At 39.3% G+C, this 24,287-nt stretch overlaps 1 protein-coding gene across 2 annotated transcripts; it reads left to right on the plus strand.

The window, feature by feature from the left end:
• The first annotated feature begins 16,071 nt into the window (after nucleotides 1-16,071).
• LOC136222349 (multiple C2 domain and transmembrane region protein 5) lies at nucleotides 16,072-19,922 on the plus strand. Of its 2 annotated transcripts, XM_066010027.1 has the most exons (3): nucleotides 16,072-16,224; nucleotides 16,977-17,122; nucleotides 17,365-19,922. In XM_066010027.1, the coding sequence occupies exon 3, from the start codon at nucleotides 17,456-17,458 to the stop codon at nucleotides 19,769-19,771; it is 2,316 nt and encodes a 771-aa protein (XP_065866099.1). In that variant the 5' UTR covers nucleotides 16,072-16,224; nucleotides 16,977-17,122; nucleotides 17,365-17,455; the 3' UTR covers nucleotides 19,772-19,922. The 2 variants fall into 2 exon arrangements, with proteins under 2 accessions (XP_065866099.1, XP_065866092.1); XM_066010020.1 differs by lacking the exon at nucleotides 16,977-17,122.
• The last annotated feature ends 4,365 nt before the right edge of the window (nucleotides 19,923-24,287 follow it).

The raw sequence follows: 24,287 nt of genomic DNA on the forward strand, positions 1-24,287 counted from the left end.
TGGGTTTGAATCACATGGGTGTGGGATGGGTTGAGGGTTTTCATTTCTCTTTAATGTAATCTTTCTTTATTTAATGTAAGTGCGTTGCACATAACTTAAAAAAAAAAAGAAATTCCATGAAAATATTTTGAACTTTTTTGTTAAAAAGTTTGTGCCATTCAAATGCTAAATTATAGATCAAATTGAATGGTTAAGGGTTTCAAGTCGCTTAAATTCAATTTGGAGTTCGAATCCTAACATATCTAGAAAGCTTTAATTGGAAGATAGTTCACCTAACGATATTTGACCAACTCGAACAGAGAAATTGGATTAATTATAAAAAAAAAAAGTTGTCCAATTATAGTGTGAGGCAAAAAGATACATTTTAATTTCTGGATTTTTTTCATTTATTAAACATTTTATTATATTTCACAATGATTCATTTTCAAAATTTTGTTTTTATTTCATTAAATTCTTAATTGTTTAATTCTTCCTAAAATAGATTTTGGTAGCCAATGTACAACTAACCCATCCGCCCCTTTCGATTTTAATTAATAGTTTAATCTTAATTGAAATAAAAGTTCAAGGCTTAAGCGTCAATAGATAAAAGTTTAATAAAAATATAAATGAATACTTAGCAATATATTATTTAAAAAAAAAAAAACTAATAGTATGTTTTTGAAAAATGGTTCGCACGTGCGTGGATTCAAGTGAGAAGTACTAAGAAACAGAAGCTAGAAGGTGTCAGAGTATATCCCCATAGCACCTGTAAAGCTGAGCTGGATAACACACTACTATTTTTTTCCCTTAATTAGATCCGAATAATCATTTTGGGATTATTATTTTTAAATTCATTTAGACTATTTTTTTCCTACTTAAGATTTATAAAAAAAATCATGTTACTTCAATTAAAATATTAAATATTTATTTAATTTAAATGTATTTAATAATATTTATTTTTCACCACTTAATTTTTTGCTTAAAGGGAGGAGCAAACCTTGTGAAGCTCGGTTGGCGAATGCTTGTTGAGCCCGGAACACTTTGGGTCCGAGCTCTTCGTGGTATTTATGCAGGGGCCAAACCAGGGTTGGAAATTTTCAACAAAAGGAGAACCAGAAGCCATATTTGGAGCGGCATAGTCCATGGAAGCCAAGTTCTGAAAATGTGAATTAGCATAATTGTAAAGAATGGGAGAGAGATGTTCTGGAAGGACAAATGGGTCGAAGGAGGTCATCTTATGAAAGCGTAGTAATCACCGCTCTGGCAGAAGATGAACGAAATAAATGTGTTGCGGATTATTGGAATGGAAGCGGGTGGAATTGGGATCAGCTTCAGCAAAAGCTCCCCCGTAAGTCCCTTCTTCAATTGGCTGCGTATCTGCTGTTCCCTGCAGCAGAGGAGAATGACGGATGGACTTGGGATTTCTCGGCCTCAGGTAACTTCACTGTGCGAACAGCGTACGAAACTCTAAGAACTGGGAATGAAGACGGGGCGCAGGAGAAGTCAAGTGATAGGTGGGCGAATATGTGGAAAATTCAGATTACTGAAAGAACTAAGTTCTTCTTATGGACTATCCTTCATAATGCTATCCTCTCGAACTCGGTTCGGTTCAGGAGACATATGAGTGAGACGCAAAGCTGTGTCGAATGCGGAGGCATTGAAACGACGGTGCACCTGCTGCGGGATTGCTCTGTCATGCGGAAAGTTTGGGAGAAGTTCATCCCAGACAACTGGCATGCTTATTTCTTTGATGGAGACCTGATACCTTGGATGGAAAAAAATATCCAAGCGGAATGCTGATGGAATGGAATGGAGTGGGCTTCAGTGTTTGCAATCGGGTGCTGGTGGGCCTGGAAATGGAGGAACGAGAGAGTCTTTGAGCGAGATAAAGCTTCACCGATCAACAAGTTCGAATTTATTAAAAATCAAGCTAGAGAAATGGCGGGCTGTAAAAACTTTGACATCACCAATGATAACAGCAGCAGCAAAGTTAGAAGAGCTTAGCGTCATTGGAAAGCTCTAGAAAAGTGGTGGGTGATAGCGAACAGTGATGGGGCGAGTAAAGGCAACCTCGGGGAAGCTTCTTGCGGAGGCCTTGTCTGCGATGATATGGGAAATTGGTTGGGTGAATTCCGCTGCAATCTAGGCATTGCACAGCCTTACTAGCCGAGTTATTTGGTCTGTTTTACAGTATTCAGTTGGCGAGGAATTTAGGACTAAAGAAGGTTATTTTTTAAGTTGACGCCTTAGACGTGGTCAAGATGGTGCTAAACCCGGGAAGGTCGAATCATCGACATTATTGGCTTATCGAGGAGTGCTGGAAGTTATTAAAGCATCATTGGGAGTTTAGAGTGGTTCATCTCCATCGGGAGGGTAACCGAGCAGCTGACTGGTTGGCGAATTTCTCAAGAACTTTTCCCCTAGGTCATCACGAGTGTGTTGAGCCGCCTGCAAGCCTTCTAGAGATCATTCATGAAGATATGAGTGGAGCTGATCCCCCTTGAGAAGCTGGTCCTTGTTGTTATTTTATCTTCTGTTTTTTTAGTTTCTGTCTTTCTGTTCTGTTTTTGGGGCTGTTGACCCTTCCTTTCACCACCAAAAAAAAGAGGGAGGAGCAAACACTCCGACACACAAAAAGAAGAAAAAAAAGATATTAAAATAAAGTGATCATATCCTAATCAGTCGAGAGCTACTAATCTCTTGTCCATCAGCTTGCAACGTATTATGGATGCCTGCAAGAGACACTTCACACTTGTGATAGTCTAGGGACAAAAGTTCTGTGTAGTTCGTCATCCAGCTAATGTTGAAAAGATTAATGGTTTATGAAGTGCTTTCATTTCTATCCACGAATAGTTATAAAAGCAATCTAACATGTAACACAATACATCAAACCATGTTAAGAAAAACAAATTCTCATATTATAATCAATAAAAAAAACCAATAATATTTTCTAAAAAACCACATAAAAAGCCATATACTCAATCCAGAACATAAACAAAATCAAAAAATATAACTACATGTCCCAATCTATAACCCTCCGATATATTTTAACCTAACCGAAATATGACTTCCTCATTAGAATGAATGTTATGGCACGTTCTTTGAATTCATCAATGTCTCGAGTCAAGGTGCTAGAGTACACACGGGTAAGAACTCGCTTTCCCAATCTTAGGGTTATGCTTGAATAGTTATGAGGACCTTGACACACCTATTTTCCAGCCTATTCACAACTGTCAAGGCAAAAAATAAACAGAAAGATTAAGTTATGAACTAAACCTTTCGGAAATCAAAAATAGACTTTGATATGTTTCTCTAAGGAACGATGCATTTACGAAAAAACAATTTTCCAAATTATGTGTGTGTATGACTTATTAGTCACGCAATATGCAAACAGATTAAAGAGTATAATTAATCACGTATTAATTTAAATTTTTAATTAGAAACATGTCTCCGAAAAATTAATTTTTAGAATCTGAAAAAAGTTTTAATTTTTTGACATTATTTTTTAATTATATAATTTTCTAGGTACTTTTAAAAACAATTTTAAGATATTAAAGACAATTTCAGAATACTTAATAAATTAATATTAATTATTATGTATACCCAAAATTAAATTAAAAAAATATAAAAAAACCCTTAAAAATATCGAGCAAGTTGGGAAAAAACGATGTCGAGACGATGTCGCGAGAGGCCACACATGCCCCACGTGTCGTGCGTTTGCGCGATGACAAGCGGCGCGCACAAGCCATGCGCTACCCTTCCAACGGTTCCAGGTGGTACGACTTTGACCGATGGGAGGTTTTCAGGGTCTAGGAGTTAGATGGTGTGGTCGATTTTGGATTTTGACGACCAGAAATTAAGGAATGAAACAAACATCCCCTTTTTTGCGCACGTTAAATCGTTAAAACAACGGTAGAAAATTCCAACAGTCTCAAAGAGAATTTCAACGAACCAAAATCATCTCAAAACTCAAAAAACACATAGATCAAGATATGACTCAACCATGCATGCAAATGTTCACTCAAACTAATCAAAAGAAATCATTAATCATGCAAAAAGGTTCCTCACAGACGGAGCTCATGGCTCTGATACCAATATTAAAGTATCTTTAACCTATATGGGACAGGTAATGAACCTGGATCTATCAATTAATATACAACATATATAGGCTTACCTCTTGTAGCGCAGATCCGTTGATTTGCAGCGGAAGAAATGAATCGTGGCTCCATATCACCGATCTAGATGAAGGCTATACCAGAGGAACAATCAGCATAGCTTCACGAACTAAGAACGCACATCAAAATGGAGAGTAGCGGTGGCTTGGTAGGGAGAGAAGGAGATCAATTGCTTTTTGAAGTTATTTATAGTAAATATATTTCTTGTGTATTAAATTTAATTTCCTTAGCTATTTATTTATGGCTGGACTAAACCTTAAAACACTAAGAGCATCTCCAATAGGGTGACATGGCTCTCTAAATTGTCAAATTTAGCTAGCCATTTAGAGAGTGACCACTCCAACAAGGTGACATGGCTCTCTAAAATAAATAGCTAGCCATTTTCACTAGCTAAATTTGGCTAGTCTCTTTAGCTAGCTATTTCTATTTTTTATTCATTCTTTCTCTTTCCTCTTTATATCTTTTTTCTACTTTTTCTTTTTTTCTTTAAATTTAATCACTTTTAATAATAAAATAATCAAATAGAGAGTCAAATAGCTAGCATGGTTGGAGCAAAACATAAATTTGACTAGCTAAATTTGACTAAACTAATATTTTATATTATTTTAGAGAGCCAAATAACTAGTTAGTGTTGGAGATGCTCTAACCCGTAGTATTACAAACTTAATAAATTGGTAAATGGGTCAAAGCTTTTAATCCATTAATTCCTACATAAATGATATTGATGACCCGCGAAGCCAAACCGGGCCGAATTCATTACACGGGCCCAGCCCATACTTAGACCCATGGTCTAGGATCGGATGGGACCCGAATAGAGCCCGAATAGAGGAAGCGGGTGAAGTAAGTAACTGTCCCGAATTCCTAAATGGAGCATCAAAACTCCCACTCAGAACAAACGATACCACGTTTGTTGCCACAAAAGCCACGAAAAGGACATGGCCTAAAAAGGAGTAACCGCCCTCGGAACGTGGCCTGGAAGGAGTAACCGCCCTCGGCGGTTACTTAAGAACACTTATAAAAAGCCATAAGGCCAAAGGGGAGAGGTACGTTCACATTTTTCCCCGTAATGCTATTATTACCAACCTTCATACAAAGAACTGACTAGATCGTCGGAGAGTTTTCCCGGAGATCCCGTCTCCGGTTCTGTTTTGCAGGTAACTCCGGCGGAGATCATCAAATCGGATTCAGCAAGTTATCATTGGTGCGGTGAGCGTGGACCTTTTTTACCAACATTTGGTTAAAGGTACACAAAGAACATGTCAGAACCATCACGAACGACCGGCGTTACAACCAGATCAACTAGTATGAACTCAAGGGGTCCACGGACTGCGAATTCACAGCCTGCGAGTACACAACCTGTGGTGCCTAGCTCGACGAACCCTTCGGGACAATTGAGTCCATTATTGGAAGTCCAAGTGCAAACTGAGATGGAGATGTCCAATAGCGATTTCGTCCAAATGGCAGGACAAGTCTTGGCTTCAAATATGAGCCAAGCGGCGGGGGATCGGATGATTGGTTTACTAACCGCAATCGCTGATCACAATAACACCGTGACGGCTGCTCCTCAACAACCTGTTGTCATCTCCACACAACCATCGACTACTGCCACCATATCTGCGCTTCCGCAGCCATCTCGGGAGCCAAATCAGATAGGTCAGAGTAGTCGCATGAACCCACACAGCCACCCAGGCAACTACTCGTATCACGATCCTAGTATGACGATCCATCCGACCTGGCAAACATCCCAACCGACGTCGGGAATACCAGGAATCCTTCCACTACAACACACGGAGCCTTTGGTTTACGGGCATTCAGAGTTAATGACGTCTGGGGCGAATACGTCTAGGCAGGGGCACACTTGGAACTTTGATCCTATAACCGGACGGCGGCTAGAACCACGGCGAGAACAAATCTCAACATCAATTGGCGGGTGGATGTCACCCAGAGTTCACCAGCAGCGGATGGAGGAGATTTGGCGAATACCCCATCCTGAGTTGGAAGATCAACTACGGAACATGATGGAGCGAATGGGGTACACGCCTAGGGCGAGAGCAGAGGTGCAGAGTGATTCGCCTTTTGCTCCGTCGTTGCGGGAATTTATACCAGATCACAGGATAAAGGCGCCGGCGATACCTAAATACTATGGGGATCCAAATTCTGATCCTGAGGCTCATGTCAGGAACTACAGAGAATTAATAGATGTTGCCGGAGCGAGTGAAAGCATAATTTGCAGATTATTCTCGACCACTTTGGGCGGAGCGGCATCTGATTGGTTTCGGTCTTTACCTGCTGAATCTATTCACAACTAGAATCAATACAGTCATGATTTCTGTGCAAAGTTCGTGGGCTGTAAAGCAGCGGATGTGACGGATAGGCAGCTGAAGGAGATCAAACAGAGGAACTATAATTCCCTAAGGGAATTTGTTGTCGCATTCAACGATATTCTGGTGCGGTTGCAGAACCCGGATATCGTGAGCATTCGTAACATCATGGCGGATGGAACCACGGATTGGAGCATGCGGGAGGAAATCATCCGCAACAAGCCGCGCACAGTGGCCGAACTCATGAAGATAGCAAAGGAATTCATGGAAGTGGACGATGTCAACAGAGAACATAGAGCTCAAACCCGGAGAGAGAGAGATGCTGCTAGATCCACTTCGGACAATCGGCGCCAGACCCAGTCCAAGGGTAATTTTGTTCGCAGAAGCGATCGCTCCTTTCAAGGGGGAGGATATCAAACACCATTGAATACGACTCGCCAGGAGGTGTTACTTTGGATCGAAAAGAACCCCCTGAAGAAGGATGTGCGGTTCCCCGAGGCGAAAGGCCGAACTAGTTTGGGGCGATATCCTAACAAATATTGCAGGTTCCACAGATTGAACGGCCATGACACGAACGATTGCTATGAACTGAAGAAGGAAATAAAAAAGCTGATTGAGAGGGGCAAGCTAAGCCAATTCGTAAGAAAAGAAACGATTGATGAGAAAACAACGCTCCTGCATGAGGGAGAAGCAAGGCCCGAAAAGAAACAGAAGAAAGGGGTGATAAACGTGATAGCTGGCAGGATCTATGAGCCGCCAACAAAAAGGGCTCGCCGTGAACAGCGAAAAAGCAACACGCATAGGGGGGATGCCCTCAATTACTCATTTGCGCGAATCACGGAGCCGCATGCGGATGCCTTGGTGATTACGATGGCCGTAGAAGGATGGGACGTTAAGCGGGTCCTTATTGATACCGGTAGTTCTTGTAATGTTATTACTCGGACTGCATTAAATAAGTTGGGAATTAATGACGAGCGAGTGGAACATACATTCATGGATGTAACTGGTTTTGGGGGTCAATCATCTCAAACAAGTGGACGGGTGGTGTTGGAAGCATAAATGGGCGATAAGAATCTAAAATGGCGAGGTGATCTAGAATTCGCAATTGTTGATCTCTCGTTGGCCTACAACATAATTCTAGGGCGTCCGTTCCTATCGGAAACGGAGTCGCTCATCTCAATGAAGCATTTGACATTGCATTTGCCAACACACCAAGGGCGAGTCATAGTTGAAGGAGATCAACTTGTGTCTCAACAAGTCTATACATTGTCACTTGAACCAAAGCCAGATGAAGATGATAAAGTTGATGAGAAGTTTTCGGCAGAAGCATTAGGAGAAACAGAACTATTCGCCATCTCAAATGACAAGAATGTACGAATAGCGGCAGGACTCCCCGAGGAAACGAAGAAAGCCATTACGGAGGTGTTGATCCAATACGAGTCGGCATTCGCCGCTCCGAATGAAGTGCTGAAAGGAATAAGTCCAGATATAGCAACCCATCGGTTGAATGTGGACAAAGGTGCAACCCCAGTGCGACAGAAAAAGAGAGGACACGCTCCAGAGCGGCAGAAGGAGATTGAAAAAGCAGTGGCAGATTTGCTAAAATCGGATGCGATTCGAGAAGTCACGTATCCGGAGTGGCTAGCCAATGTGGTGCTAGTCAAAAAGCCAAATGGAACGTACAGAATGTGCGTCGACTTCAAAGATCTGAATAAAGCATGTCCGAAGGATATGTATCCGCTGCCTAACATTGATATATTAGTAGATGGAACTGCAGGATTTGAGGCTTTATCGTTCACCGATGTGAAATCCAGCTACCACCAGATACCCATGGAGAAGGCGGATGAAATCAAGACATCATTTATAACTCATCAGGCAACTTATTGCTTCAAGGTGATGCCCTTTGGACTGAAAAATGTGGGAGCAATATATCAACGAATGATGAACAAAATATTTTCAGACAAATCGGGCGAGAACTTCTCGATCTATGTGGATGACATGATCATTAAAAGCAAGAAGATGCAGAACCACCCGAAGGACATTAGGGAAATCCTGGAAGTGCTAATCAAATATGGCCTCAAATTGAATCCAGAGAAATGCACATTTGGGGCAAGAGCGGGAAAATTCCTGGGTTTCATTGTTAGTGGCAAAGGAGTCGAGGCAAATCCCGAGAAAGTTAAAGCGGTAATGGAGATGAAGACACCGAGGAACATAAGGGAAGTACAGAGACTGAACGGGCGGCTGGTGGCATTAGGGCGATTCATATCATGCTCAGCTAGGAGATGTCTACCTTTTTACAACGCCATCAAAAAGTCTAAATCCTTCGAATGGACGGCGGATTGCCAAGAAGCATTCGAAGGGATAAAGCGACTGTTATGCTATCCGCCCTTAATGAGCAGGCCGGAGGATGGAGAAGATTTATTTCTTTACGTATCCGTCACCAGTATGGCGATATGCACTGTGATGGTGCGAGAAGAAGAGGGCCAACAATATCCAGTGTACTATGTGAGCAAAGTCTTGAAGGATGCAGAACTTCGGTATTCGAAGTTGGACAAAATGGCTCTCACGGTGATAACCACGGTGGCTAGGCTAAAACCATACTTTCAGGCGCATACTATCATTGTGAGAACCGGAATTCCAATGCGGAAGGTACTGCAGAAACCTGACGCATCCGGCCGATTAATGGAATGGTCAATTCGCCTGGGGAAATTCGATATTCGCTACGAAGGAAGACCAGCACTAAAGGGTCAAGTACTTGCCGATTTCGTGAATGAATTCACGTGGGATGAAGATGAACGTCCAAAGGCACAAAAAGAAGAGTGGAGCATGTTCACAGATGGGGCATTGTCCACGGATGGAGCTGGACTAGGAGTCGTCATCAAAGGTCCGGAGGTTATTCGCCTGTACTATGCGGCAAAGTTAACATTCGAAACTACCAATAATGCCGCAGAGTATGAAGCAATGATATGCGGATTGAAGCTGCTTAATGAACTTACGCCAGAAAGAGTGGTGATCTACAGCGATTCTAAACTCATGATAAATCAGATCACAAAAAACTATCTGGTGAAACAAGAAGATCTGGTCAAATACCATCAGGTAGTAGGCAGATTGACGCAGGAGTTAACACACAAGGGAGTCATCTGGGAAATGGTGCATGTTCCAAGAGGCCAAAACACAAAGGCTGATGAACTGGCAAAAGCAGCGGCGAGTAGAGAACCATGGAATCAAAAAGCATGCAATTTGGAGATAAGATCCACACCGGCATTTGAAGTCGATCAGATTATGGTCATTGAAGAGCTGGAAGATGATGAAGATTGGCGGATACCCATCCGCCAATATCTGGAGCAGGGAGATTTGCCGGATGACAAAAGCCTAGCCAGAAAGCTAATTGGACAATCAGTGAGATACTCAATTCGAGATGGAACTTTGTATCGAAAATCATATACATGTCCATGGTTGAAATGTGTTAGCCGCAATGAAGGAGACTATGTACTGCGAGAACTCCATGAAGGAATGTGCGGCGCATATGAAGCATCCGCGGCGTTGGTAAGAAAAGTCAAGCTAATGGGATACTATTGGCCAAAGGTGATGGAGGATTCCCAGAAGATGGTAGCAGAATGTCACAGCTATCAAATCCATGCGAATGAAAAGCACGTTCCCGGAGCTGAAGAAATCTCTATAATGACGGCATGGCCATTCGCAACATGGGGAATCGATATAGTGGGTCCATTCCCAGAAACGACAAAGAAAAGGAAGTACTTGGTAGTCGCAGTTGACCACTTCAGCAAATGGGTAGAAGCGGAGGCAGTAACCGCTCAAACACCTGAACGAATGATCGAGTTCTTACGAGAGAACATTATCATGCGATTTGGAATCCCGTAAAAGCTTATAACTGACAACGGCACCCAGTTCAACTGTGTCAAGTTCAAAGCATACTGCGAAAGCATGGGGATCAAGAATCATTTTTCTTCCGTAAACCATCCCCAATCGAATGGTATGACAGAGGTTACCAACAGGGCCATGATTGAAGGGATCAAGAAGCGGCTAGGCGATAAAAAAACAGGTTGGGCGGATGAGATACCCCATATGTTATGGGCATACAGAACTTCTGTAAAAGCAGCAACTGGCGAAACACCTTTCTCGCTGGTTTATGGAGCCGAAGAAGTCCTACCTGTTGAAATCAAGTCGCCTATAGATCGAATAATTTATTATTGCGACACACAAAATCCTATCAAAATTAGAGATGCATTGGATTCTGTTGAAGAACGAAGAGAAAAAGCTTACATGCAAATGGCAGTATACCGCAATAGGGTCAAGAAATATCATGACAGAAGGGTGCGAAAAGTGATAATCAACGAGAATGACTTGGTCTTGAAAAAAGCGGATAAAATACAATCCAGAGATGGCAAAGGCAAATTAGGCGTCAACTGGATCGGACCATACAGAGTATCCAAGAAGCTGGGACCATCAACTTTTGAAATAGAAGAAATGAGCGGAAAAAAGCTCCCGCGCACCTGGAATCTAGAAAATCTGCGCCTATATAAACGGGCCGGGTAGTTCAGGGAAATGACGAGTACTCTTTTTCCTTTTATGAGTTTTTTCCCACTGGGTTTTCTGATAAAAGCTTTTAATGAGGCTTTGATCCCACACATTTCATATACCAATGTAACAAAAAGTCTTTTCTTTTATCAATAAAGATATTCAATTGTTGCATACAGCGTCTGAGTACGGATCCTTTTTAGGACAACCACTTCAGTGTGTTATCTACAAACAAAAGGCGGGTAAATCGCGCAAAAACCTTATGGTTAAACTTAAAAACACATAAATGTGTTGCCTATTAAGAAAGGCGAATGCATGATTACGCATCACTCGCAAAAACCTTATGGTTAAACTTAAAAACACATAAATATGTTGCCTCTTAAAGAAAGGCGGATGCATGATTACGCATCACTCGCAAAACCTTATGATTATATTATTTCGAAAGAAAAATTATAAGATAAGGCATAAAATTAAGCGAATTAACGAGTACTCAAAAAATTACAAAAAGGGTCTGGCCACCCTAGCGAAAACGAAACTAAACTACGAGGAAATACAAATATGGAGTCGGCAAAAGGCAAGGGTCACGTATGAAAACAAAGGGCAATAAGGAATAAAACAACAATCGCACGTATAGGTAAAGCGGCAAGCAAAAGAAAATATATATATACGGGCAGTTTGTTACATACAACAGTCCAGATATAAATCAAACTATGCTACAGCTTCCTCTCCTTCACCCCTATGGCCCTCCTCGCCTTCAGCGGCTCCCTTATCTCCTCCAGTGGGCGGATCTGCTTCAAGCGAATCCTCAACCCTCGAATCAGTAACCGCTTCAGAGGGCGGTACCTCTTGCTCAGGCTGAGAAAGGTCTTGTGGTGCCTCTTTTTCCGCGTTCTGAGTAGGGATCTCGCAGCTAATTGGAGAGTTCTGAAAACTCTGCCAATCTAAGAAGAGTACCTCATCCATATCAGCATCCTCGGCTTCCAGCTTGTCCCACTTCTCAGTTAGATCCTTTTTGGGGATGGGAACCTTGGGGCGGCTAAGTACTCGATCTGGATGCCCATGCTCATAAGCGGCATGAATTCGCTCCCTATACCAATAGATGCGAGCACCATCTTCGGCTAGAATCTCCTCAGCTTTCTTTTTTTGCATCTCCAGAGCCTCCTTGGATGAATTTAGATCATCAAGGACCTTTTGCAGCTCGTCGGACTTAGCCTGGAGGGATCTGAGAGCTTCCTCCTTCTCGCTCATAACCTTCTGACAAGCGCCTTCAAGATCCTTTACCTTCCCTTGGACATCATCATAAAGCGACTTCTGAGTCGCCAATTCAGTACCAAGGTTCTCCAACTCTTTGGCTCGTTCAGCATCCCTTTGGAGAGCGCCCTCCGCGAAATTGATAATCTGCATATAAGACGGCTCGTGAATAAAAAGGGCGAATAGAAACATGCGATTACTATGGACACAAGATCCTTGAAAGGGAATGACAAGCCTCTACCCCCAAATCAACAATATACCTCTATGGCACGCTTCTCAATCCCCTCCATTGCAGTAGGAAGCGGTACTTGTTCTCGCACACGGGAAGCAGAGGGGAGCCGCCCAAGGACATTGCATATGGAAGAGACAATGTCCTTACAAGAAAAGCTCACGGTCATACCAAAGGTCATAGTCCACCACCCGCTGATGTCAGGAATCGGCTGCGAATGCATAAGGAGAAAGATCAGGAGAACATCAGATAACTCATGAGGAAAAGTTAACAACATAAAAAAAGGGGGGAATGGATTGAGATACCTCGTGAATTGGAGTACTTCTCTTTCCTTTGGACGGGGCGGATACGGGTGTGCCGCCAACAGTGAGGGACACAGAGGTGTTTTTCTTTCTGGGACGAGAAGACTCTGTATCCGCATTATGCTTCCGCTTCCTAGTTAAGGGAAGGTCCTCGGAAGCAGAAGCTGGACCTTGTGAAACGGAGGCCCTTACGGGAGAAGCCGCCTCAATAGAAGTAATCGCCCCTCTAGGAGAATTCGCCCCTGCAACGGAAGTGGTCCCCGCCATCCGCCTCTTCCTTCTCGCTAGGGCTTTCGCCTCCCGATCTGCAGCGAGTTGAGATAAAGGATCACCCCTGCAAAGGGTTAAAAGAAATCATCAACTTGGAAATAAAAAAAATACCTTGAACAAAAACGCGATAAGGGATATAGACAACGCGATCTCCCTCGCGGTAGGCAATCGCTACTCGGCTCCTTAGCATATGGAAGGCCTGATCATATGTCCATACGAAAGGAGGCGTACTCTTCAAGAACTTTATAACAGTGGATTCTTCCTCACTGGGGTAACCGAAGTTCAAACTCTTTACATTGGGCCGGCCCCAGCAGCGAAGGAAGTTTGGATTCCCTTCATTAAACTTGATAAAGAAGTAAGATCGGTCCCACTCGCGGATCTTGTTCAGCTTCTCGTCGAAACCATAGTAACCGCTCTGACGGATGAAAGTGAAATACCCCGCCGAACTTTTGAAATGATGAAGCTTGGAGAAAATTTTGAGCGAGAAGGGAACCTCCAGACAATCCGCCAGAAATTTGTCCAGAGTTAAGTCGGCCCATCCGTTGGGATGCAATTGACCAGGTGCGATTCCGTAACCGCCAAGGACGGAGGCAATCTCATCCGCCAGCGGATACGTGAAACCGCAGATAATCTGGGCGATGAAAATGGTGAAATACCCCTTTGGGTAGTCGCCCGGTCCTCTATCCTCCCCGGGAATGAGGGCTTCGAGACCTTGAAGCCAAGAATACTGCTCCCACAAGTCATCAATTGTCTCCTGACAAACTAGGCTTCCCGATCTGTCCTTCTTCGGTAGCAAACGAGGGGTTGGGACAGGTGGCGGAATCAACTTTTTAGGGTCAAAACCTAAACCCTCATCGGATGTATTCGCTAGGTGGAGGAAGTCGGCGGAATGAGAATCAGACCCAGGAGAGCTGGTTGAAGCTTCACAACCATCTCATCGACCTCATGAGATACCTCGCGGACGTAATTTTCGTCGAACGGTGCGAAGTCGAGGTCAGGGTTCGACATATTGATGAAGAAAAATGAACAGAAGTAAAGAGTCGAGCGAGGTACAAGTTGTGGAAAGGAAAACTTACATATGAAAGACTACACAGAGAAGAATGAACGCGAAGAGGTTGATGCCGGAAAAGAAACGACGATGCCGGAAAAGAAACGATGGACAAGGAAATTCACAATTTTTGAATTTTGAATATCCAGACAAAAACAAAGAGTCCCCTATAAAAAGACCCTAAAGGGCTCTTGCCAAACTAAGGGGGAGGCATGTGATGACCCGCGAAGCCAAACCGGGCCGAATTCATTACACGGGCCCAGCCCATACTTAGACCCATGGTCTAGGATCGGATGAGACCCGAATAGAGCCCGAATAGAGGAAGCGGGTGAAGTAAGTAACTGCCCCGAATTCCTAAATGGAGCATCAAAACTCCCACTCATAACAAACGATACCACGTTTGTTGCCACGAAAGCCACGAAAGGGACATGGCCTAAAAAGGAGTAACCGCCCTCGGAACGTGGCCTGGAAGGAGTAACCGCCCTCGGCGGTTACTTAAGAACACTTATAAAAAGCCATACGGCCAAAGGGGAGAGGTACGTTCACATTTTTCCCCGTAATGCTATTATTACCAACCTTCATACAAAGAACTGACTAGATCGTCAGAGAGTTTTTTCGGAGATCCCGTCTCCGGTTCTGTTTTGCAGGTAACTCCGGCGGAGATCATCAAATCGGATTCAGCAAGTTATCAGATATAAAAATGAAAATTTCAAATGGATTATTTTTATAAATCATGTTATTATGATAACTCTATTTTATTTATTATTACAATATTCTCCAACAAGAAATTGGAATTTATTGTTTAGACTTTTAGAGTCCAATCATGTTGTTATGCCTTGCTAATATTCTTTAGTAATCTTATAATAATCAATAAATATTTGACATATGTTTTTTCTTGCAAGAATTGCCATAACATTGACTTTTCTAATGCAATGATTATTGCCACACATTTCATATGTAATTGGCTATAGAAGTGAACAAAAAAAAATCTTAAACTTTATTACGTATAAATGGTTAAATTTTTTTTTTTTTTTTGAAAGAGGTTAAATTTATTATTCCTACGATTTTATCTATATTTTAAAATTTTAATTTTTTTTATCTTAATCAACTTTTTTTTATCACTCAATTATTTTCCATATAAAATCACAAAATTACCTTTAATTATATATAATATAAAACTGTCTTTTAATTTTTCTTTCTAGTCAAAATATTGTTAATAAAATTTGTGTAATATATTTCCTTTCAATTTTTTGTGTGTGTAATATATATATATATATGCTTAGATATATATTAGTTATGAAAAATAAAAAAAATCTATTATTTATTCTCTTAGTTTTTAGTAATTTAATATAATATCTTTAAATTAACATTAAATATTATTATAAATCTTGATAATTGTTTAAAAATTATGTTTTATTATTTTATTCATAAAATTTATTAGAGATAAAAAAACAGTTCACATTTATATAAATAGCTCAACTTCTAATTTTATATTTTTAAAATATTATTATTTATTTATTTTTCAATAAAACAAGTTTTATATTATTAAATTAAAACACTATAATTATATAAAATAATAATAAACTAATTAATACATTATGATTATATGTAAGAAAATAACAAAATAGCTAAAAAGATTATGTAAAAGGAAAAACATAAAATAAAAAAATAAGTATTTTATAAGTATTTTTGTTATTTTTAATTTTATTTTTCCATTAACTTTTATAAAATGGAAGGAATAAACCTAAAACCCCAAATCCAAGAAAAAACAACCGAAAGTGGAATCCTAAAACCTTAACCGACCGACCAAGGTCTTGGCACGTGCGGAGTAATATCCAGTGACCTAAGCAACTGTGTAGGAAATCAAAATTAAGTAATTAGTACTAATTGAAAACATAAAAGTTGGTAATAATTAGGTTCTTTTCTGTTTCTTTTTACAGTGGGGGGATATCGGATTCAGTCTTTTCTTTCTTACTTCATTAATTACATCTCTCTTCTTTATTTCTTCTTCTTTCAATCCTTTACATTGCCCACATTTTCCATTTCTCTTTCTTTTACCCCTTTTTTTTCAAAAAAAAATCAGGAGTTTCCATTTCTGCTCTGCTCCCAGGTACATTTTGAGTCCCTACTTGTTATTTGAAAACTTATGGGTATGTATGGTATGCTTGTTTTAAATTAGTTTTGCTCTGTGTTAGCATTTCCGAGTTTCGTGTCCGTTTCTGTTTCTGTTTCTGTTTCTTTTCTGATTCCATTTCCTAGCTAATTTTTTATAGATATAACGTTTCTTGTGTCCATTTCGGTTTCATTTCGGGTTTCATTTCTGTGCAACATAGATTTTGCTGTTTTAGTTGTAGTTGTTGTGGAAATCACAAGAACCGCACCATTTTTGTTTTGGGATTTTAAATGTGAGGAGGGAGGGAATCATGATCTTGCAATTGTTTAAATATTTTAATGTTGTTTTGTAATGATCCGGTTCTAATGGGTGGTGTCGGGTAGAAGACCTCACTAATGAGCAATTCTAAAGAGGGATTTATGAATTTTATATATTTAGATGTATTTTAAAGTCGTGAGGTCCAACGAACGTGTGTTGAGCCAAAATGTTATAATCTATGTTGTATGGAAACGGAAACAGGAAATGAAACTGAGACGGATATAGGTACCGGGAAACCTTGTTTCTAAGAAAAATTAGCTAGGAAGCGGAAAAGAAACGGAAATGGAAACATGTAATGTTGCACGGAAACTCTTCTTCATTAGTGTTTCAGGGTTTGTGTCTGTTTTGCGTTTCCGTTTCTTTTATGTTTCCATTACTGTTTTCTAGATCTATTTTTTTTTAGAAATAACTTTTTCCGGTGTCCGTTTCAGTGCCTGTTTTCGTTTCCATTTCCGTGCAACATTGGGTATTAGTTAGAGCCACGCACGATGTGTTGGTTTGGGGCGAACCAAGCTGATAGGCTTGTAACGATTCAGTTTGGAAGGGGTGATGCTGGGATGATCTGAAGGAGGACAATGTGAGTTGGATTGAATTAAATTCCACGTCGAAAATGGAGAGAGCATAGTGAATTTCAAATACATACGCTTTTTAAAACCTTGAGGTCCAAAGAAAGAAACTTAGCCAAAACGGACAATGTATACATAATATTGGAACAAACTAAGTGGCTTTTCAGAACCTAACATTTTCTGGAAATACCATTTTCTTAATTTTGGTAATGTTTGAGTCTGATTATAGCCTTTGCCTTTCTTTCTTTTACAGATAAATCAAGAGCTGAAGTGCCTGAAGTTGTTCTTAATTCTGAAGTTTTTGTTTTAGCATCTCTTGTTTTGTCTGCGTAAATTCGGAAAAAATGCAGAAGCCTCCGCAAGTTATTGATTTCGCTCTCAAGGAGACGTCACCGAACATCGGTGTAGGAGCTACTGCAGCGGATAAGAACTCCTGCACCTATGATCTCGTCGAACAAATGCAGTATCTATACGTTCGTGTAGTGAAAGCCAAGGATTTACCAGCTAAAGATGTTACTGGTAGTTGTGATCCTTATGTTGAAGTGAAGCTTGGAAACTATAAGGGAACAACTAAGCATTTCGAGAAGAAATCAAACCCCGTGTGGAATCAGGTATTCGCCTTCTCGAAAGAGCGAATTCAGGCTTCAATCTTGGAGGTGTCCGTGAAAGATAAGGATGTTGTTTTAGATGATTTAATTGGAAGGATTATGTTTGAACTTGTTGATGTTCCGAAACGTGTTCCTCCTGATAGCCCCTTGGCGTCGGTGTGGTATAGATTGGAAGATCGAAAGGGGGAGAAAATTAAGGCCGGGGAGCTTATGCTCGCGGTTTGGATGGGGACTCAAGCAGATGAGGCATTCCCTGATGCTTGGCATTCGGATGCTGCTACTGTTGGTCTCGACGGGGTTACAAATATCCGGTCCAAGGTGTATCTTTCGCCTAAGCTTTGGTATATTCGGGTTAATGTGATTGAAGCTCAGGACTTGTTGCCTGGTGACAAGAGTAGATTTCCTGAGGCTTTTGTTAAGGTCATGTTAGGGAATCAAGCATTGAGAACTCGAGTATCGCAGAGCCGGAGTATTCATCCAATGTGGAACGAGGACTTGATTTTCGTGGCTGCTGAACCTTTCGAGGAGCCATTGATTTTGACAGTTGAAGATCGAGTTGGATCGAGCACTGAAATCTTGGGGAAATGTATGATCCCTTTACATATCTTACAACGAAGGCTTGATCATAAGCCGGTAAACACGAGATGGTATAACCTCGAAAAGCATATCATCGGGGAGTTAGAACAAAAGAAGGAGATAAAGTTCGCTAGTAGGATACATTTAAGGGTCTGCTTGGATGGGGGTTATCATGTTTTAGACGAATCAACGCACTATACGAGCGATCTTAGACCGACAGCCAAGCAGCTGTGGCGCCCGAGCATTGGGATCTTGGAAGTGGGGATTCTAAGTGCTGTTGGGCTAATGCCTATGAAGACAAAGGACGGTAGAGGCACCACAGATGCCTACTGTGTAGCGAAATACGGGCAGAAATGGATTCGGACAAGGACAATAATCGACAGCTTCACTCCGAGATGGAATGAGCAGTACACGTGGGAGGTTTTCGATCCATGTACTGTCATTACTATCGGAGTATACGACAATGGTCACGTACATAGCGGAGGGGGATCAAAAGATTCAAGAATCGGGAAAGTGAGGATCCGGCTATCAACGCTCGAAACAGATAGAGTCTACACACATTCATATCCTCTTATAGTATTGCAGCAATCAGGAGCGAAAAAGACCGGAGAAGTTCACCTAGCTGTTCGGTTTACATGTTCATCTACGATCAATATGTTACATATGTATTCGCATCCATTGTTACCGAAAATGCATTACATTCATCCGTTATCCGTGATTCAGCTTGATAGCTTAAGGCACCAAGCAATGCAGATTGTTGCAATGCGGCTAAACCGCGCAGAACCGCCTCTTCGGAAGGAAGTCGTAGAGCATATGCTAGATGTAGATTCACATATGTGGAGCATGAGGAGAAGCAAAGCGAATTTCTTCCGAATCATGGCGGTTTTAAGGCCGGTGATCGCTGTTGGAAAATGGTTTGATCAAATATGCAACTGGAAAAACCCCTTGACAACAATTCTGATTCACATTCTCTTCATAATCTTAGTCCTATACCCGGAGCTAATCCTCCCGACAGCGTTCCTCTACCTGTTCTTAATCGGTATTTGGAACTTCAGGTGGCGTCCGAGGCACCCTTCGCACATGGACACAAGACTATCTCATGCTGATGCAGCTCATCCAGACGAACTAGACGAAGAATTTGACTCGTTTCCGACCTCCAAAGGGTCGGACATGGTCAGAATGCGGTATGATCGGTTGAGGAGTATAGCAGGGCGGGTGCAGACGGTTGTCGGGGACTTGGCGACGCAAGGGGAGAGATTCCAAGCTCTATTGAGCTGGAGGGATCCAAGAGCAACTACATTGTTTGTGATATTCTGTTTGGTTGCTGCTGTGGTTTTGTATGTTACTCCATTTCAAGTTGTGGCTCTTTTGCTTGGGGTTTACGTGTTGCGACACCCGAGATTTCGGCATAAGTTACCGTCTGTTCCGCTCAATTTCTTCAGGAGATTGCCTGCTAGATCTGATAGTATGATTTGAGTTGTGAAAATGTAGTTTGTGACATTGAAAATAGGATGTTTTTCTGTTATTTTATCATTAGTTTGTTTTTTTAGATGTTTGAGTTTGATTAATGAATTCCATTTGTTAATGTTATTTGATTTTATATTAATTGAAATCATTCTTGTTGATTTGTTGTAACTGTACATTAAATTATAGTCTCTAAACTATAGCTCTGTTAAAATAAGGATTCCTAAACTTCTTTAAATGTTTTTGATATAAAAATATTTGAATTTTATATGATTATAACAATAAAGTCCAGATTAATAAAAGTCGGCTGAAAATTAATAAAAGGGATAACTTACGAAAATAGACCTATGGTTTTTAAGAGAAGTATCAATTTAAGCTTCACATACAAAATAGTATCAATATAGGCTTAACGTTTAAAAAATGATATTGGATTGGACACGTTATTCCTATTATTCCGTTAAGTTCTGATTTCTCCTCTACATACAATTGACAGAATTTATATTTTTTAAACGTTAAGTCTATATTGGTGTTATTTTATATATAGAGCCTAAATTGATACTTTCAAAAAAAACTATAAACCTATTTTGGTACCTTATGATGAGAGTAAAATAGGTTTTTTTTATTACAATTTATTGTGACATGAATTAAAAAAAAAATGATTAAGTTTAATGAAGTCTTTTGCCTCAAAAAAAAATTTAATGAAGTTTTTAGGGGTAGTTAGCACGGATAATCATATAAGTTATTCTTTCGGTGGGTAAATTACACCCAAGGCGACTGAATTTTATCCATTTTAACATTATGGTTACTGAACTTCAATTCTTAATGGTATAATCATTAAATTTTACACATTTTAATATCGGTGGCCACTCAACTCTAAGCAAGTCATCAAAATGACCGTTAACGACCTCATGATGAAAATATTCAAGAATTAAAGTTTTTCAGAACGACATTTACCATGAAACTACATTTTTTATTTTCCAAAATCACATTTTTTTTGGAGCTTTCTCTCTCTAAAAATTCACTTTCTCTCTCCTAACCAAACAACACCTAAATGACCTCAAAACGAAAATTTTCAAGAATTAAAGTTCATTAGAATATCATTAACTCTTCGAATTTTTTATTTTCAGACCTTCAGTGATCGTTTTGAGGCGTTGAGTAGCCAACGGTGTTAAAAAGTGTAAAGTTCAGTAGCCATACTGTTAAAAATTGAAGTTCAGTGACTATAATGTTAAATGGGTAAAGCTCAGTGGCCATAGGTGTAATTTACCCTTCTTTCGGTCTCATAATATTTGTCTTTTAAGATTAAGACATACGAATTAAGAAATTTAATTAAGTTTAATTAAAAAAATTTGTTACCATTGTATTAAATGCATCCACTATTTAATATCTATTCCTTAAATAAAAGAGACAATTTAAATAGAGATATATTTAGTAAAAATCAATTAATGTACATGAATTGAAGAAAAACGTCATATATCATTAAATAAAAAAAATTCTCTAAAAAAACAAAGATTGTGGAACGAATAGATTACAATGTTTTCAAAAGTTTATAAATGTTTATTTTGTCTCAATAAATAACTTATTTTTACTTTTATCCTAATAAAATCATTTAAATGTTTTTTATTATCACTGTCTCATCAGAAATAGTGACACAGCATCTACTTATATGTTTCAGTGCCATATCATCGCCATGTAAGCACCATGTGGCACAAGACATTCTAAAAACAAAGTTTAGATTAGTTTTGTATGGTTAATTTAGTGGATTGCTATACGTCGTCCTTATTTTACTTATTGTCGCCTTCTATTTAACATTTTCGCTCTTCTCATTTTTTATTGAAAATCTTAATATTCTCTCGATCTCGTGGCTAGTTGTGGATTTGCGAAAAATGGACTCGAAAACTCTAGAAAGGGACGATTTCGAAGACGATGTAAGCAAGAGATTCTAAAACTATTGACATTTAACGAATTTAAATTGAAACGAAATTTTTTTTCGTTGAATTTGCTCTAAACGGATGGGTCGTACGGTCTGGTCCATGGACCGACAGTATGAACTACCCGTTCGGATCTAGGTCCGAACGGGTAGCCCATACTGCCGGTCCACGGACCGGGCCGTATGACCTATCCATTTTCCCTAGGGAAAAACGGGTGCTGGACCCGTTATCCTTAGGGAAAAACGGGTCCATCACCCGTTTTCCTTTAGGGAAAACGGGTTTAATTTATTTATTTATTTTAATTATAATAAATATTAAAAATTAATTGGACGCTTCAATACGTATTTTTTTTATTTCCAATAAATAATTTATCTATACGTTTTTTCTATCCAATCAATACATAATTTATCTATAATTAAATTTACGTTCTAAAAGATAAATAAATATAAATTAACAAATAAAAATTAATTGCACGCGTTAATACGTATTTTTTATTTCCAATCAATAATTTATCTATACGTTTTTTTCTATCTAGTCAATACATAATTTACGTATAATTAAATTTACGTTCTAAAAGGTAAATAAATATAATTTAACAAATAAAAATTAATTGGACACTTCAATACGCATTTTTTTATTTCCAATCAATAATTTATCTATACGTTTTTTCGATCCAATCAATACATAATTTATCTATAATTAATATTTATTATAATTAAAAAAAAATCTGTTTTCCCTAAAGGAAAACGGGTGCTGGACCCGTTTTTCCCCAGGGATAACAGGTCCAGCACCCGTTTTTCCATAAAGAAAACGGATAGCCCATACGGTCCGGTCCGTGGACCGGCAGTATGTGTCAAACCCGATCCAAAATAGAATCGGATATGACAGTGAGACATTACCACAGACATGAACGAGTCGGAAGTAACATCTCACAATCAAATGTTAAGAATTACAAATCATGTTTGAACTTAAAAACATTTTCTACATATACTTTTACATTTGTAAAAGGTCGAAAATCATTTATAATTTCCAATTACGAATCATTTTCTCGTGCGTTTTACCAAAACGAGTTCGAAACATAGAAAATTACTCCAATTCTAACATGTTAACTTTTAATTTGCCTAATCTCATAAATTAACACCATAATTGGACATTCAAACCAAAATCCGGCATACCACAACTTCTTTATCCTTCCAAAATTGGCAACTCGGGTGCCTAAACATTCACAAGCACAAAACAAATCTATATCTACATGTACAAAATGGTATGCAATACCCTAGAAGATGACTTGGACAATCATGGCCGTATCCAATCCTCGTCCTAGTGTCAAACACTTCCCTCAGTACCTCGTACTTTTTCGCCTAAAAACATTAAAACATTTAAAAATATGAGACAAAAATCTCAGTAAGCAACTATCAACTATATAAACTAGTTTTTACGTAAAATAACTATATGTATACATTTGTGAAAACATTTAACCAAACCAAACCTTAAACTTATTAACTTGTAAACAACATCGAATTAAAACGGAATCTTGATCAATAATCTCAAATCAAACTTAATCAAAATGTAATGATTCTTATATAAACGTTTACTAAAAACCAAAGTTCGAATCAAATTCAACATTGTACCCATCACCGAGTATCCCCTCGTAAATCGATCCACAACACGTAAACATAATCGAGATGTCTCTTTAACCATGCCTAATCCCGTATTGGTCTTACTCAACACTTCGCTGCCAATACCCGACTAGGTCTTTAGACTGTGTACACAGGCCATGTTCCTCACTGAACATGGTCTTCAAATATCAAACCACCCGTCCGGACTACTCCTGATGGATACAAACTTTACCCAAAATCCAACCAAACTTCAATTGTATACATTTTCTCATCAAATAGATCAAACTTTACTTCAATCATCAATAAATTGAAATCCAACGTTTACTGAACCAAAATAGCAATTGAACCCCTGAAGAAATCCAATTTAACACTAATTGACCAAAATATCATTAAAACCCTTAAAGAAATCCAATTGAACACTAATGGAACCAAAATAACATTAAAACCCTTAAACAAATCCAATTGAACACTAATTGAACCAAAATAACATTCAAACTCTTAAAGAAATTCAAATCAACATCAATTGAACCCAAATAGCTCTTAAACCCTTAGAGAAACCAATTTCAACATCAATTGAACTAAATCATAATCAAACTCTTAAGAAAACCAATTCAACATCAAGGTATGAATCAAAATAGTCCAAAAATTACCATTGTGAACTCATTTTCTTCAAACTTGAACACAAACTCAAATCAATAACCAATACTCAAATCATTTCTAGAAAAACCCTTAGAAGACAAATTCAAGAAAATTTATAGCTCAATATACATATATTTATACATGCAAACCAAAAACTAGTTGATAGTTACTTACCTTAGCCTAAATTTGAGAACAACACCACTAAAACCCTAAATCTGCCTAGCCCTTATTCTTTGTACACTACTCCAACTCAAAATCCCTCCAGTCAGAAGTTGCTTCTATGTGTCTAGAGTCTCCAGTTAAAATTTGAGGTGATTTGGACGGTTAGATCTCCGGCAA

This window comes from Euphorbia lathyris, chromosome 1, assembly GCF_963576675.1.
Source record: "Euphorbia lathyris chromosome 1, ddEupLath1.1, whole genome shotgun sequence".
Classification (NCBI taxonomy): Eukaryota; Viridiplantae; Streptophyta; class Magnoliopsida; order Malpighiales; family Euphorbiaceae; genus Euphorbia; species Euphorbia lathyris.

What these genes read in the sequence shown, in the direction of transcription:
- LOC136222349 (XM_066010027.1), top strand. Translation starts at nt 17,456, where the DNA reads ATGCAGAAGCCTCCGCAAGTTATTGATTTCGCTCTCAAGGAGACGTCA.